This window comes from Mustela erminea, chromosome 18 (genome assembly GCF_009829155.1).
Source record: "Mustela erminea isolate mMusErm1 chromosome 18, mMusErm1.Pri, whole genome shotgun sequence".
NCBI classification, from domain to species: domain Eukaryota; kingdom Metazoa; phylum Chordata; class Mammalia; order Carnivora; family Mustelidae; genus Mustela; species Mustela erminea.
The window spans coordinates 27,478,122-27,493,427 of NC_045631.1; the positions used below are offsets into that span (position 1 = coordinate 27,478,122).

The window sequence follows — 15,306 nt, forward strand, 5'->3', positions numbered from 1 at the left end:
TAAATAAAAACTTAAAATCAACAATTTCTGTGATACACAAAACTTAAGGTTTGCTGGCCTACCTGTAGATCTTTCACATTTGGAAAAGGAATCCCTATTGTTATGACAGCACGGGCATTGTCATCTGAGAAATCCAGACCCTCGCTCACTTTACCACGACAAACTGCTACCAAGAGGGCTCCATCTTAAGCAACAAAAAATAAAGTTTTAAAAAGCACACCCAAAATTCCCCAAAGCTGCTTATTGTTGTCATTTTGAAAAGATCTAATTAAGTAATAATAGCAACTTTAAAAGAATCAAATAAAAAACCATGATGAGATAAAGTTTTAAAATGGACACAAAATTACATTTCTGGTACCAAATAAATCTACAAACTGTGTATTCCCAGATAACATACACAGAAAAGCCACATCAGAGTATTATTAACTTGCAGATGAACTAAGCAATCAGGCATTGTTTTATCTTTAAAATAGTGAAATTGCAATCACTACTTTTACCACGAGAATGTAAAGTTTTCAGAATGATTTAAAGAATTCTAGTTTGTACTATATATCACATTGAATCTAATATTATATTGGAAAACATTTAAAACCTAAAGAACATTGTGTATAATATCATCATGCTGACAATATTGACAATTATGTTGTAGCATCTTTAAGATGGTACACTGTTCATAAGTTATTACTATTAGCTCTTCCTGTCAAACTTTTTTATGGACATTTGCTAAATTTGAAATTGAGCCTTCAGCTATGTTTTGAAATCTCAATTTCATCTTATGTAATAGAATGTAAGCATAAAGTACATTTAGTTGCATCAAAGTGTAGGGTTCATCTGGCTAGTAAGGAAGATATTTATGCATTCTCTGTCCACCCTCTTTCACAAAACATTTTAGGTAGTGCAAGGAAGACTATACTAAATGTCTTCTTTACCTAAATATACACTGTTTCTTAAAGTTGACCTGGCATCTCCAAATGAAAATATTCATAGGAGAACAGCTCCAAATAACAGAATCTTTTCACCTTATTTTCTTCTCAACCAGATTATAAAGTATAATTTTTCTATTAAGTGCAATTCATAAAAAAAGATAACATAAAATTCTGACAGCATCAACTTCTTACTTTATGATAAAAATACTGTTTCATTGACCATCAAATAATTTCCATTTACCTTTCTCGCCTTTGCACTTGATTGCATCATAGTACACCTGCAGTAATTCATCAAAATCAGTTTTTTCTCCTCCCTGAGGTTCTACAATGACTGTCTTCACCAACTCTAGATTATGCCATAAACCAGTGTAGAGCCAACGTTCTTTTAACTTTTCTAATAACTGAAAAGGAGAAAGAAAAAAATGAACTTGTTTTGTGTCCAAATGAACAAACTTACCTTGTTTGTTGAAAGAGAATGTGACAACAATGTGACTATGGTAAGCAAATTAACCTTTCTTCATTTTACTTTTCTCATCTATAAAATGAGAAAAACAAGAATATGTCATAGAGTCGTTATTGGGTTAAATTCATTAACTAATTTAGATAGCTCTGAATGATGATGCCTGGCAGATAGTAAGAGCTCCGTAAAAGTTAACTGCCACCATTTCTATTACTACTAAATTACTGCTGCTGTTGCTGCTTTTGCTACTACTACTTCTATGATTGCTATCTTGGGATTTCAAAAGCAGAAAAAAATGACTTCTGTCAAAGTTGATAAATTTTGTTATCTCTTTTTTTTTTTTAAGATTTTATTTATTTATTTTACAGAGAGAGGGAGCACAGGCAGACAGAATGGCAGGCAGAGGCAGAGGGAGAAGCAGGCTCCCTGCTGAGCAAGGAGCCCTACGTGGGACTCGATCCCAGGAGGCTGGGATCATGACCCGAGCCGAAGGCAGCTGCTTAACCAACTGAGCCACCCAGGCGTCCCTTAAGTTATCTCTTTAAACCCAAAGTGAAATTCCTTAATATCCCCACCTAAAGCTTCCTTACTTTTTTTTTTTTTTGAAGGAGGCTCCATGCCCAGAGAGGAACCCAATGCAGGGCTTGAACTCACAACCCTGAGATCAAGACCTGAGCTGAGATCAAAAGTCAGACACCTAACAGACTGACCACCTAGGAACTTCAACTAAAGATTCTTTAGTGAAGATTCTTTAAGATTATTTTACCTAGTCCATAGGTAGTTAAGCCATTTAAAAATTTGATCATCACCGATTAAACAGAATCCAATAAATATATAAACAGACTCAGGTTTCTAACAAGTAGAAAATATACAAGCACAAGAGCACATTTATAAAGATAACCATGTGCTATATTAAAAAACAATTTCCAATAAATTTCAAAGAATATCAGATTAACCACAGAGTCTAGTAACAATGTAACTTTAGATTAAAAAACAATATAGAGTTAGTGGGGTAAAAAAAAAAAAAAAAACCCAGCAAACAAACTGAACATGTGTTCTTAAAGAACACATGGGTTATATGTCAACTAATCTCAATAAAGCTAGAAAAAACAGGGGCGCCTGGGTGGCTCAGTGGGTTACAGCCTCTGCCTTCAGCTCAGGTCATGATCCTGAGGTCCTGGGATGGAGCCCTGCATCCGTCTCTCTGCTCCGCGGGGAGCCTGCTTCCTCCTCTCTCTCTCTCGCCTGCCTCTGCCTACTTGTGATCTCTGTCAAATAAATAAATTTAAAAAAAAAAAAAAAAGCTAGAAAAGACAAACACCATATAGTTAAAAGAGAAAAAACAGAGAATTCCGGAAACCTTCAGATATTAATGATAAGAAAAGCACCCACAATTCAAAATATGGGATTCAGTAAAGGCAATAGTTAGATATATACTTACAGTTTAAGATGTATTTGTTTAGAAAACATGAAATTAAATGAAACATTCTTTTTTTATTTTTTATTTTTACTTATTTTTTTTATAAACATATAATGTATTTTTAGCACCAGGAGTACAGGTCTGTGAATCGCCAAGTTTACACACTTCACAGCACTCACCACAGCACACCCGCCCCCCAATGTCCATACCCCACCACCCTCTCCCATCCCCCCTCCCGATAGCAACCCTCAGTTTATTCTGCAAGATTAAGAGTATCTTATGGTTTGTCTCCCTCCCAATCCCATCTTGTTTCATTTATTCTTTTCCTACCCTCCAAACCCCCCACATTGCATCTCCACTTCCTCATATCAGGGAGATCATATGACAGTTGTCTTTCTCCAATTGACTTATTTCACTAAGGATAATACCCTCTAGTTCCATCCACATCATTGCAAATGGCAAGATTTCATTTCTTTTGATGGCTGCATAGTATTCCATTGTATGTATGTATATATATACACACACACTACTGAAGCATTCTTTTTAAGAAGCAAGAAAATCAAATGGTAAATGCAAAGGAAGTAGAAGTTAACAATAAACATAAGAGCTGAAATAAAAAGACAAAAGCCAGTACTAAAAATTATTATGATTTAAACTGATCTGTTTTACCCACTTGTTCTATGCAGAGTTCCATGCAGTATGGACCAATTATTATAAAGTAGGAAAGCAACAGGGCATTACCACAAATTTTCTAGAAAAGAGAAACTAAATTTTATAAGATGGTTTACTTCCTCAGAATTTCACCCTTATTGATTTTGTTTTTTTATAAAGATTTTATTTATTTGAGAGAGAGAGAGAAAACATGCACATGGGCAGGCAAAAGGCAGAGAGAGAAGGAAAAGGAGAAAAGCAGACTCCCTGCTGAGCTCAGAGCCTGACAGGGGCTGATCCCAGGATCCTGAGATGGTGACCTGAGGAGAAATCAAGAGTCCCACATTTAAACGACTGAACAACCCAGGCACCCCATCACCCTTATCTATTTTCAGAATTAAATTTAGCAAGATCATAAGATAAAAATTTTTATCACTACTATGGTATAAATGTTTATGTTCCCTCAAAACACATACGTTGAACTCCCCAATCCCCAAAGATGACAGTATTATGAATAGGCCCTTTGGAAGGTGATTAGGTCATGAGCATGGAGCTCTCATGAATGAAATGAGTGCTCTTATAAAAGGGATCCCCACCATATGAGACACAGCCAGAAGACCCTGCCTACCAAACAGGAAGAGGGCTGTCATCCAACCTGATCTTGGGTATCCCAGCCTCTAGCACTGTGAGAAATAAATTTTTGTTGTTTATAAACTACAAAGTCTGTGGTAATTTATTATAGCAACTGGAACAGACTAAGAAAATCACTAACTGGTAAAAAACCTCATTGTGTATTATACGGTGATCAAGGTACCCTGATTAATAAGAAGAAAAATTCTCTGTAACACCATGTCATTAGGTTAAAAAAGAAAAAAGTAGGGCAGTCATTAAATCTAAAAGTCTATCTTACTTTGAGTGCCTCAAGGGTTGGCCATTAAAATTTGCTTTTTGAATATGCACTGTTTTTGAGTTAGTCTCTCATCAGTGCTAGGAAGTATGAAAACCTTGTAACAGTATTCAGGGCTACAGTGTTTGCGGGAGAGTCAAACTGAGACTTCAATGCAAAGATAAGACTATTTAAATTTGATAATGTTCAGAATAATATATTAATCTCTTTAAATTTCTCTACTGAATAGGCAGTTTAGAAGAAGATATAAACATCCTAAGGATATAAAACCAGTAAAATGTGACATGAATTTGCATAATTGTTGATACTTAATGCAACTTAATCCAATGATATACTGTTTTCTGTCATCTGAAAACCGCCTTTCATCTTTGATTCCTTGATCTTGAAATAATAACTGCCAGTACAATATATTTTTAACATTTAAAATCTGGATGGATACCTCTCACTTTACTTGAAGATCACTAAGTTGGTCATTCCAAAATATATTCCATAAAATCTATTTAAGAAGGCAAGTTTCAGAAAGAACAAAGAAATTGGTTCAATATAAACTTACCCCCAAAGACATTCCTATTACATAAAAAAGAATTCAGAATATCAAAGAGTTGCATATGATTTAGAAAACGTCTAACACAAGTTTAAAAAAATTTCAAAGCAGGGACAATACATGCAAAATTTCAAAATTTGTTATAATGAACGAAGAAAAAACAATCTACTGACTTTTTAGATTCTAAGAACTTCAAAAACTTATAGACAATGAAAGCAGCCAAGGATTTATAAATAAATCATGAATATTACAATTAAAAAGTAGAATATGCATTGTATCAATCAGTTCAGGCAATTTTATGGCACATACAAAACAAACAGTCATATATTAATAGGTCTTTAAAAATTATCTGCAAAATAAGGCTTTAAAGTTCGGTGATATAGCTGAAGGAACTTCTAGCTCTAAAACTCTTTAATTCTATTAAATTTTTAAAACTGAATTGTTGGGATGCTTGTGTGGCTCAGTCGGTTAAGCATCTGTCTTCATTCAGGTCATGATCCTAGGGTCTTGGGAGAGAGTCCTGCAAAGGTCTCCTTGCTCAGCAGGGAGCCTGCTTCTCCCTCTGCCTGCTGCTTCCCTGCTTGTGCACTCTCTCTCTGACAAATAAATAAGTAAAATCTTTAAAAAATAAAACTGAATTGGTACTATATAAGATTTATACATAATATTATAATTCAGAGAATAAGGAGAGGACAAAAAGGAAAAAGGTGGGACACTAATAGGCTATATTTTTTTTAGGTTTGCATTAGAGCTGAAAAACTTCATTGTTAATGCAAATTTTAAAACGAGGACAAAATTTTTTCCCTAAATAGAAACCATTTAAATTTGCTTTAATTGAAAAGGAAGAATTATTTTAATTATCCAATCATAGCTAAGACTATTTTTCCAGAAAAATTTTATGCACTTTGACACCTATCAGCCTTTCCAAATTTCCATACCATACCATTCATTCATTTATAAGTAGGCTCCACGCCCAATATATATATGTATGTATTTATTGGCTCCATGCCAATGTGGAGCCCAACACAGGGCTTGAAGTCATGACTGAGAGCAAGGCCTGAGCTGAAATCAAGAGTTGCTTGCTTAACCAACTGAGCCACCCAGGTGCCCCTGCCATACCATTTCAAGCCAAGTTCAGAGAAATATTTTAGGCAATTCAAGTAAAGCTGAGGCACGTAAGAGACAAATAATTTGATCATAACTAAGAGAGCTCCTGGTCAGAATTTAGAAAAAGAGAAAAAGGAAAAAAATATTTGCTTTTCAGTTTTATCTATTTTTATGGTAAGAATACAGAGAACTGGAACTCTCATACAGTGCAGTGAAAATATAAAATGGTGCAGGTGCTTTGGGAAGAAGTCAGATAGTTCTTCAAAAGGTTAAATATAGAGCTACCATATGATCCAGCAATTACATTCATAATACCCAAGAGAAATGAAAACAAAGCTACACAAAAACTTGTACATAAATGTTCATAGCAGCATTATTCATAATATCCCTAAGTAGAAACAACCCAAATATCTTTCAATTGATTGATGGATAAATAAAACATGGTATATTCACGCAGTGGAGTATTTGATCATAAAAATCAAGTACTGATACATGCTATAACATGGATGAACCTCAAAAACAATATATAGTTGACCCTTGAGCAACAAAGGTTTTAACTGTATGGGTCCACGTATAAACAGTTTTTTTTCAATATAGTACAGCACCATGTATGTATTTTCTCCTCTTTATGATTTTCTCTAACTTATTGTTAAGAATGCAATATATAATATATGCAACATTCAAAATATGTGTTAATCAACTGTTTATGTTATCAGTAAGGTTTCTCATCAATAGTAGGTGATTAGTAGTTAAGTTTTGGGGGAGCCAAAATTTACACACACAGATTTTTTTTTTTTAAAGATTATTTATTTATTTATTTGACAGAGAGAAATCACAAGTAGTCGGAGAGGCAGGCAGAGAGAGAGAGAGAGAGGGAAGCAAGCTCCCCACTGAGCAGAGAGCCCGACGCGGGACTCGATCCCAGGACCCTGAGATCATGACCTGAGCCGAAGGCAGCGGCTTAACCCACTGAGCCACCCAGGCGCCCCCACACACAGATTTTTGACTGCATAGGGGATTAGAGCACTTTTCAAGGGATAACTAAACCAAGCAAAAGATGTCAGACACAAAAGACCACACATTGTATAATCCCATTTATATGTAAGTTCCAGATAAGGGTAATGCATAGGGACATAAAGTAAATTAGAAGTTGCCTAGGGCTATGAAGGGGGAAAGTTAGGGGGAATAGGACAAAAACCCATATTAATTGAATAAGACAAACAAAAGGAGAAAAGAGGTAAAGAAAGCACAAAATAATAAGTCCAAGTATGCCCAGACTTAAAGCAAACACAAATGAATTTAACTTGTTTATTAAAACTGGACACTCAGATTGTTTGGGGAAAAAAAGGAAAAGAGGTAGGGAGGGAGGGAAGAGGTAGAGAGAGAAAAAGAAATAATCATCTATATGTTGTTGTTCAATAGAGACACTTAAAATTAAACCACATAGAAATCTTAAAAATGAATTTATAGGAAAAGAAATGCAAGGCATATACCAAAAGCAATCAGGTGTATCACAGTCATAAAAAATAGACTTCAAAGCAAAAAGTTTTAGAACAGATATATATTCTATATACTTAAAAAGTACATCCACTAAAAAGAGGTAACAGTCATGAATCTTCATGCACTTAAAACATAGCTTCAAAATATACAAAAGAAAAGTTGACAAGAAATATAAAGATAAACTGACCAATTCACTAAATAGTACTGAGGATTTCGATGTACCCCTCTTAGCTATTTATAGATGAGCTGGACAAAATTGGTAAGGATAAAGAAGACTGAAGTTTATAAGAATCATCAACCTTGCTCTACGGGCGCCTGGGTGGCTTGGTCAGTTAAGTGTGTGACTCTTGATTTCAGTTCAGTTCATGATCTTATGGCCGTGGAATGAAGTTCAACATTTTCTCTTTCCCACTCCATTTGCCCCTTCACTGCTTGCTCTCTCTCAAAAACAAAGAATCATCAACCTTGCTCAAATATGTGGGGAATTTGGTGCTGAATGGAAAATAGTGATTCTTTTCAAATATGTAATAATATATGTAAAGAACCTATCAATGAATTTTTTAAACTTGGAATTATATATATTCACTGGAAATGAATAGTAACAGAAAGGCCTTCAGAACAAAAAAGATTTACACAGAAAGAGGAAAAATATTTTCCAATTTTGGAGGAACAATTTCTAGGTTCAAGAGGGAAACAAAATGGAAAAAATTATTTAAAAACAATTTGGTAGGTCTTTTCTGTATAAATTTTAAATCAGATATCAATTTCTACAGAAATGTCAACATCAGCATTATTTAAAAAGCAGAACATAAAAAGACTAGAAACAACAAAAATATTTACTAAAGGTAATATATAAACTATTTCATAGTCATACAATGGATTATGATAAGCAATAAAAATAACTGGATTAGTGAAAAAAACCAAATGGCAGAAAATTATATCTAATACCATGCCATTTTTTAAAAAAGCAAAATTAAATAACAGTGTTTAGGAATATATATGTATTAGGGAATATGCATGTATGTGGTAAGGCCATTTTTTAAAAAAATGAATGGCAATTACAAACTTCAGGACATTGACTAACACTATGGGGGTAGGCAAAGAGATGGAATTGAGAAGGGGCATCCACATAGCTTTAAACTCAGTAATATTTAGTTCTTAGGTGGCAGTTTTGATGTTTGCATTTTATTAATTTATAAATATACTTTATAACTCACATCTATATTATATGTGCTCTTATGTAAGTATGAAATATTACATAATGATTGTGAAAATGGAGCAGAATATATTTCTTTTGAATGTTTTTAGTAATACCAAGGCATGGGGATGAAGGGTGGAGATAATAAAACAAATAACAATAAACAGATTTAGCTCATACAATGTGCCAGAAACATGAAAAAAAAAAAAAATCTAAGGATAAAGCAGGGAACATCATAGAAAAGATACCTGCCTTCATGGCACTTACATTCTAATGAGAGAACATTACATTCCTAAAGATGCAGAATAAATATGGCCTGAAACTCCAAAATTTGTATCTACAACCCAGTTTGCTCCTTTATGTGCTATATTTTTAAGCACAGTCAAATTCACCAGTTAGATATCTCAAAGGCACCTGAAATGTCTCATAAGAGACCAAATTTATAACATTTTAGTGTTTGTTATTTCAATAAAGGATATCGCCATTCCCTTGAGTTGCCTTTGCTAGAACACTAAGTCATCCTTAACAATTCCCTCTCCCCCCCTCAATGCCCAGGTACAATCTATTACCAGTCCTCTTAATTTTTGTCTTCTAACTATCTCTCCATATCCAAAGCCAACACCCCAGTCCAAGCTATTAAAATCTCCTGAAAAACTACTCCAATAATCTCCTCACTGATTTCCTGTTTCTTATCACTCTTACATCTTTACATTTCAGCCAGAGTATTTTCAAAACACCAATTTTACCACATGATCCACTCACATCTCCACTTTAAAAATCAGTAAGTATGCATCAACAAACCCTCCTTGCCCTCATGGAAATACTGATTTAACGATACATGGAACAAATACTTTTGTGAGAAATCTGGAAAACAGTTAAGAGGCTCCTGCCCCTAGATGAGTATGAAACCAGCTACATAGAAGGTAGGAAAATTCGTGGCACCATTTGCCTTAGTCCCTCTCCCCAGCTCAGCATGGTGTGACTCAGGGAAAACTTCCAACTCCTGGCTTTTCCCTTAAGAAGGAGAGAAGACTGAAATATACATCCAATATACAGACTATCAAGGGAGCTACCCAGAGGACTGTTTTCTGTCCTTCCTAAATCTAAGTACTGACAGGAAATGGTGCTGAGATGGGGGCTACTGAACACAAAGGCTAAAGTTTAGACTAGAATGCATTCCTTCCCCATAGTTTCGCCCCCTGGCTCAGGTCTTAATTAAGGGTAGAAAATTCCCAACTCCCAATTTCTCCAGGGAAAGGAAACTGTTGGACTATGTATCCAATGTTGTACTTTTTCAGGAAGCTGCCTGAAGGACTGGTGGTTTCTGTGTCACCGGTCTCAGAGCACTGACAAGACCCAGCATGCCCAAATGCCAGGGGGCCACTGAGAACAAAAGAGAGAGGTGGGTAGCTTGGTGCCACTCCAGAGGACTAGTAGTATTGTAGCTTGGTGGTCTCTACCCTGGCTGGGTAGAAGACAAGAGTGGACTAGGTTGTATAACATTCCAGCTTGGCACTGCCTGAAGGACTGGTTCCTGTCCCGCCTGACTCAAAGAGTTGATGTGACCTGACAAACTCTAAAAGCCTGGGAGCTGCAGGAAAACAAAAGCTAGATGCCTTATAGCTAGATGCCTTATAGCACTCCAGAGAACCTGTAGTACCACAGACAAAAACCAGAGGGAGCAAGTGATTTATAAGCTCTTAAAAAAAAAAAAGGAAAATCCCTCTAATTCAGAATTTATACATAGGAGTCTAGAAGACACATCCACAGGAAAGGTTTTGGTGGTCCCCAGAATCCGTAGCTCCAAATCCAGTCTATGAAAGACTGTTTTGTTTTGCTTTTTTTTCAATATGGGTACATAAAAAGGAATGAAATAAACTCCAGGAATCAACTATAAAGAAATGGGGGTATATAAATTACCTGACAAATAATTTAAAATAACCATCATAAAGATATTCAACAAGCTCAGGAAAATGATACATAAGCAAAATGAGAATTTATAAAAGAGACAGAAAATATAAGAGAGAATCAAAGAGAAATTTTGGAGCTAAAGAAAATAACAACTGAACTGAAAAATTTACTGAAGAGATTCAACAGCAGATTTAACTCAAATAAAGAATCCACAAACTTGAAGACAGGCCATTAAAAATTATCCAGAGAAGTAAAAAAGAAAAAGAATGGATAAAGCCTAGGGTATTTATAGGACATCATCAAGCAGACAAGTATATACATATGGGGCTCCCAGTGGGAGAAAAAAGTGAGAAGGGCGCACAAAGTTTATTTAAAGAATAGCCAAGGAGCACCTGGGTGGCTTAGTTGGTTAAGAATCTGTTTTCGGGGGCGCCTGGGTGGCTCAGTGGGTTAAGCCGCTGCCTTCGGCTCGGGTCATGATCTCAGGGTCCTGGGATCGAGTCCCGCATCGGGCTCTCTGCTCAGCAGGTAGCCTGCTTCCTCCTCTCTCTCTCTCTCTCTGCCTGCCTCTCTGCCTACTTGTGATCTCTCTCTGTCAAATAAATAAATAAAATCTATAAAAAAAAAAAAAAGAATCTGTTTTCGGCTCAGGTCATGATCCCAGTGTCCTGGGATGGAGCCCCATGTCAGGCTAACTGCTGCTCTCCCTACTTGTACTTTCTCTTTCTCTCTGTCAAATAAATAAGAGCTTTAAAAATATTTTTAAAAATAAATGAAGACTAGCCAAAAACCTTACCAAATCAGGGGTGGAGGTGGAGAACAGACATTTAGCTTCAAGAAGCCAAAAGACACCAAATAGCATGAAATCTAAGAGGGTCACACTGAAACATATTATAAATAAATGTATCAAAAGTCAGAGACAAAGAGAATTTTGAAAGCAAAGCAAGAACCTCCATAAAACAATGAGTGAATTTCTCAGCAGAAATCTTGCAGGCCAGTAGAATGCTATATATGAAGTGCTGAAACAAACAAACAAACAAACAAACAAAACCCAGCAACTGAGAACATGATATTCAGTAAAAAATGAAGGTGAGATAAAGACTTCCCTAGAATAAGCAAAACTGAGGGAGTTCATTGCCACTAGACCTGCCTTAAAAGAAATGTTAAAGAGAGTCCTTCAAGTTGAAATAAAGGTGCAGATAATAACACAAAACCATAAAAATGAATTTTCAATGAAAAACTATTAAAAAAGACAAAGATATTATATACTGAAAAAATTGTCAACTCATGAAGATGTGATTATAATAAACAGATAAATGCCCAAGAACAAAGCCCCAAAATGTATGAAACAAAAACTAACAGAATAGAATAGAGAAATAAATAGTTCTACAGTAACAGTAAGAGACTTCAATATCCCAATTGCAATAATGAACAAAACAACCACACAGAAGTTCAATAAAAAAGAGGATTTGAAAAACACTATCAGGGTGCCTAGGTGGTTCAATTAGTCAAGCTGAATTCAGCTCAGGTCATGACCTCAGGCTCAAGAGATGAGTCCCACATTGGGCTCTGTGCTCAGCGGGGAGTCTGCTTGGGATTCTTATTCTCCCTCTCCCTCTGCCCCTCCTCACTGCACACACTCTCTCTGAAATAAATAAATCAATCTTAAAAAATATATACAAACAAATTGACCTAATAGATAGACATAGAGAACACTCAACCCAACAAAGTAGAATACATGTTCTTAAGTACACATGGAATATACTCTAGAATATACCACAAATTAGGCCACAATACAATTCTTAATATATTTTAAATGGATTGAGTGGTTTTTCTGACAACCATGAAATGAAACTAGAAATCAATAACAGAAGGGAAATTAGAAAAATACACACATATGTGGAGACTGAATAATATACCCTTAAACAACCACTAGATCAAACTAGAAATCACAAAGGAAATTAGAAAATATCTTCAGATACATGAAAACAAAAATACACACATACCAAAACTATGAAATAGCAAATCAGTGTTACAAAAGATATTTATAACTATAAGTGCATACGTTAAAAAGAGCTTAAGTTAATCTTAACTGTACATCTTAAGAAACTAAAAAACAGCAAATTAAACCAAAAACTAGCAGAAGGAAAGGAAAAATAAAGAGAGCAAAAATAAATAAAATAGAATAGAAAAAATAGAGAAATGAAAGTTGGTTTTTTGAAGATCAACAAAATTAACAGATAGATTGACTAAGGGAAAAAAAAAGAAGACTTAATGAATGAGGAAAGCCACAAAAGAAAGTAGAGATATAATTACCAACTTTATACAGAGATAAAAGGATTATTAGACAATACTATGAACAACTGTATACCACCAAACTGGATAATCTGGATGTAATGAATAAATGTTTAGAAACACATAATCTATAAATACTGAATCATGAAGAAAAATAAAATCTAAACAAACCTGTAACAAGTAAGGAGACTGAACCAATAATCAAAAACCTCCAACAAAAAAAAGCTGTAACTCCGTTATCTTCACTGGTGAATTCCACCAAACATTTAAAGAAGAATTCATATATATATATATATATATATATATATATATATATATATATATATATATATATAATTAATATCAATCCTACTCACTCTCCAAAAAAACTGAATAGAACACTTCCAAACTCATTCTAGAAGCTAGCATTACTATGATACCAAAGGCAGACAAATGAAGCTACAAATATCCCTTATAAATACTGATGCAAAAATCCTCAAGAAATACTAGCAAATAAAATTCAGCAACATAGTAAAAGTGTTATATAGGTGTCTGGGCTGCTCAATCAGTTAAGTGTCTGCCTTAGCTCAGGTCATGATCCTGGGTCCTGGGACTGAGCGCCATGTCAGGCTCCCTACTCAGTAGGAAATCTGTTTCTCCCTCTCCCTGCTCTTGCTTTCGCTCTCATTTTCTCTCTCTCTCAAATAAACAGAAATTTTGAAATTCTTTAAAAAAACCATATTTACACAATCAAATATTATGCAGCCATCAAAAATGAAATCTTGCAATTTGCAATGATGTGGATGGAACTAGAGGGTATTATTCTAAGCAAAATAAGTCAATCAGAGAAAGAATTATCAAATGATCTCACTGATATGTGGAATTTGAGAAACAAGGCAGAGGGAAAAGGGAAGAGAGGAAAAAATAAAACAAGATGAAAGCAGAGAGGGAGACAAACCGTAAGAGATTCTTAATCTCAGGAAACAAGGTGAGAGTTGCTGGAGTAGAGAGGGGTGGGAGAGATGGGGTGGCTGGGTGATGGGCAGTGGGGAGTGCATGTGTTATGGTGAACACTGTGTATTGTATAAGACTGATGATGCACAGACCTGTACCTCTGAAACAAATAATACATTATATGTTAATTTAAAAAATTCTTTAAAAAAAAAAAATAAAATACAAGTATTATATATCATGACTAATTGGGATTTACCCCTGGAACACAAGGGTTGTTTAACACATAAAAATCAATCAATAGTGACTCTTAATCTCACATAACAAACTGAGGGTTGCTGGGGGGAGAGGGTTTGGGAGAAGGGAGGTGGGGTTATGGACATTGGGGAGGGTATGTGCTTTGGTGAGTGCTGTGAAGTGTGTAAACCTGGCGATTCACAGACCTGTACCCCTGGGGATAAAAATGTGTGTTTATAAAAAATAAAAAAATTTTTTAAAAAATCAATCAATATAATTCACTACAATAATAGGATGGAGGGAAAAAAAGGCCCATGATCTTCTCAACTGAGGCAGAAAAGCATTTGACAAAATTTAACACCCTTTCATGATAAAAACACTCAAACTAGGAAAGGAAGAAAATTTCCTAAACATATTAAAGGTCTTTTATGAAGAGCTCACACCAAACATCACACTCAATGGTGAACAACTCGAACCTTTCCCCCTAAATCAGAAACAAAATAAGGATGCCCATCTTTGCTACTTCAATTAAACAGAACAATTAGTCGAGAAAAAGAAAGAAAAGATATTCAAAATGGAAAAAAAGATAAAACTATCTTCGTTCACAGATAACATGGTCTTATACCTAGAAAACTCCAAAGAATACACATCAACTCCCCCCTTCAAAAAAGCCCTGTTACAGCTAATAAATGAAATGAGCAAAATTGCATGATATAAAACCAACATGAAAAGTTGGTTTCATTTCTACACGCTAACAGTAAACAACCATAAAAGGAAATGAAGAAAATAATTCCATTCATAATAGTATCAAAAAGAGTGCTCACTTCTGCAGCACATACATAATAGCATCAAAAAGAATAAAAACACTTAGGGATAAATTTAACCAAAGGGTGAAAAACATGTATACCGAAAACTACAGAACACTGCTGAAAGAAACTAAAGAAACATAAATAAATGCAAAAACATGCCATGTTCATGGATTGGAGAACTTAATATTGTTTTTTTTAATTTATTTATTTTCAGAAAAACAGTATTCATTATTTTTTCACCACACCCAGTGCTCCATGCAATCCGTGCCCTCTATAATACCCACCACCTGGTACCTCAACCTCCCACTCCCCCGCCACTTCAAACCCCTCAGATTGTTTTTCAGAGTCCATAGTCTCTCAGGATTCACCACCCCTTCCAATTTACCCCAACTCCCTTCTCCTCTCTAACAC

At 35.1% G+C, this 15,306-nt stretch overlaps 1 protein-coding gene across 1 annotated transcript in view; it reads right to left on the bottom strand.

The window, feature by feature from the left end:
- BRIP1 (BRCA1 interacting protein C-terminal helicase 1) overlaps positions 1–15,306 on the bottom strand; it is a 186,372-nt gene that overhangs the window by 53,052 nt on the left and 118,014 nt on the right. The window contains exons 15-16 of the mRNA XM_032321453.1: positions 1,168–1,327; positions 63–184 (exon numbers count right to left, since the gene is read on the bottom strand). Coding sequence (XP_032177344.1) covers positions 63–184; positions 1,168–1,327 — 282 coding nt within the window. The remainder of the gene's footprint in view (positions 1–62; positions 185–1,167; positions 1,328–15,306) is intronic.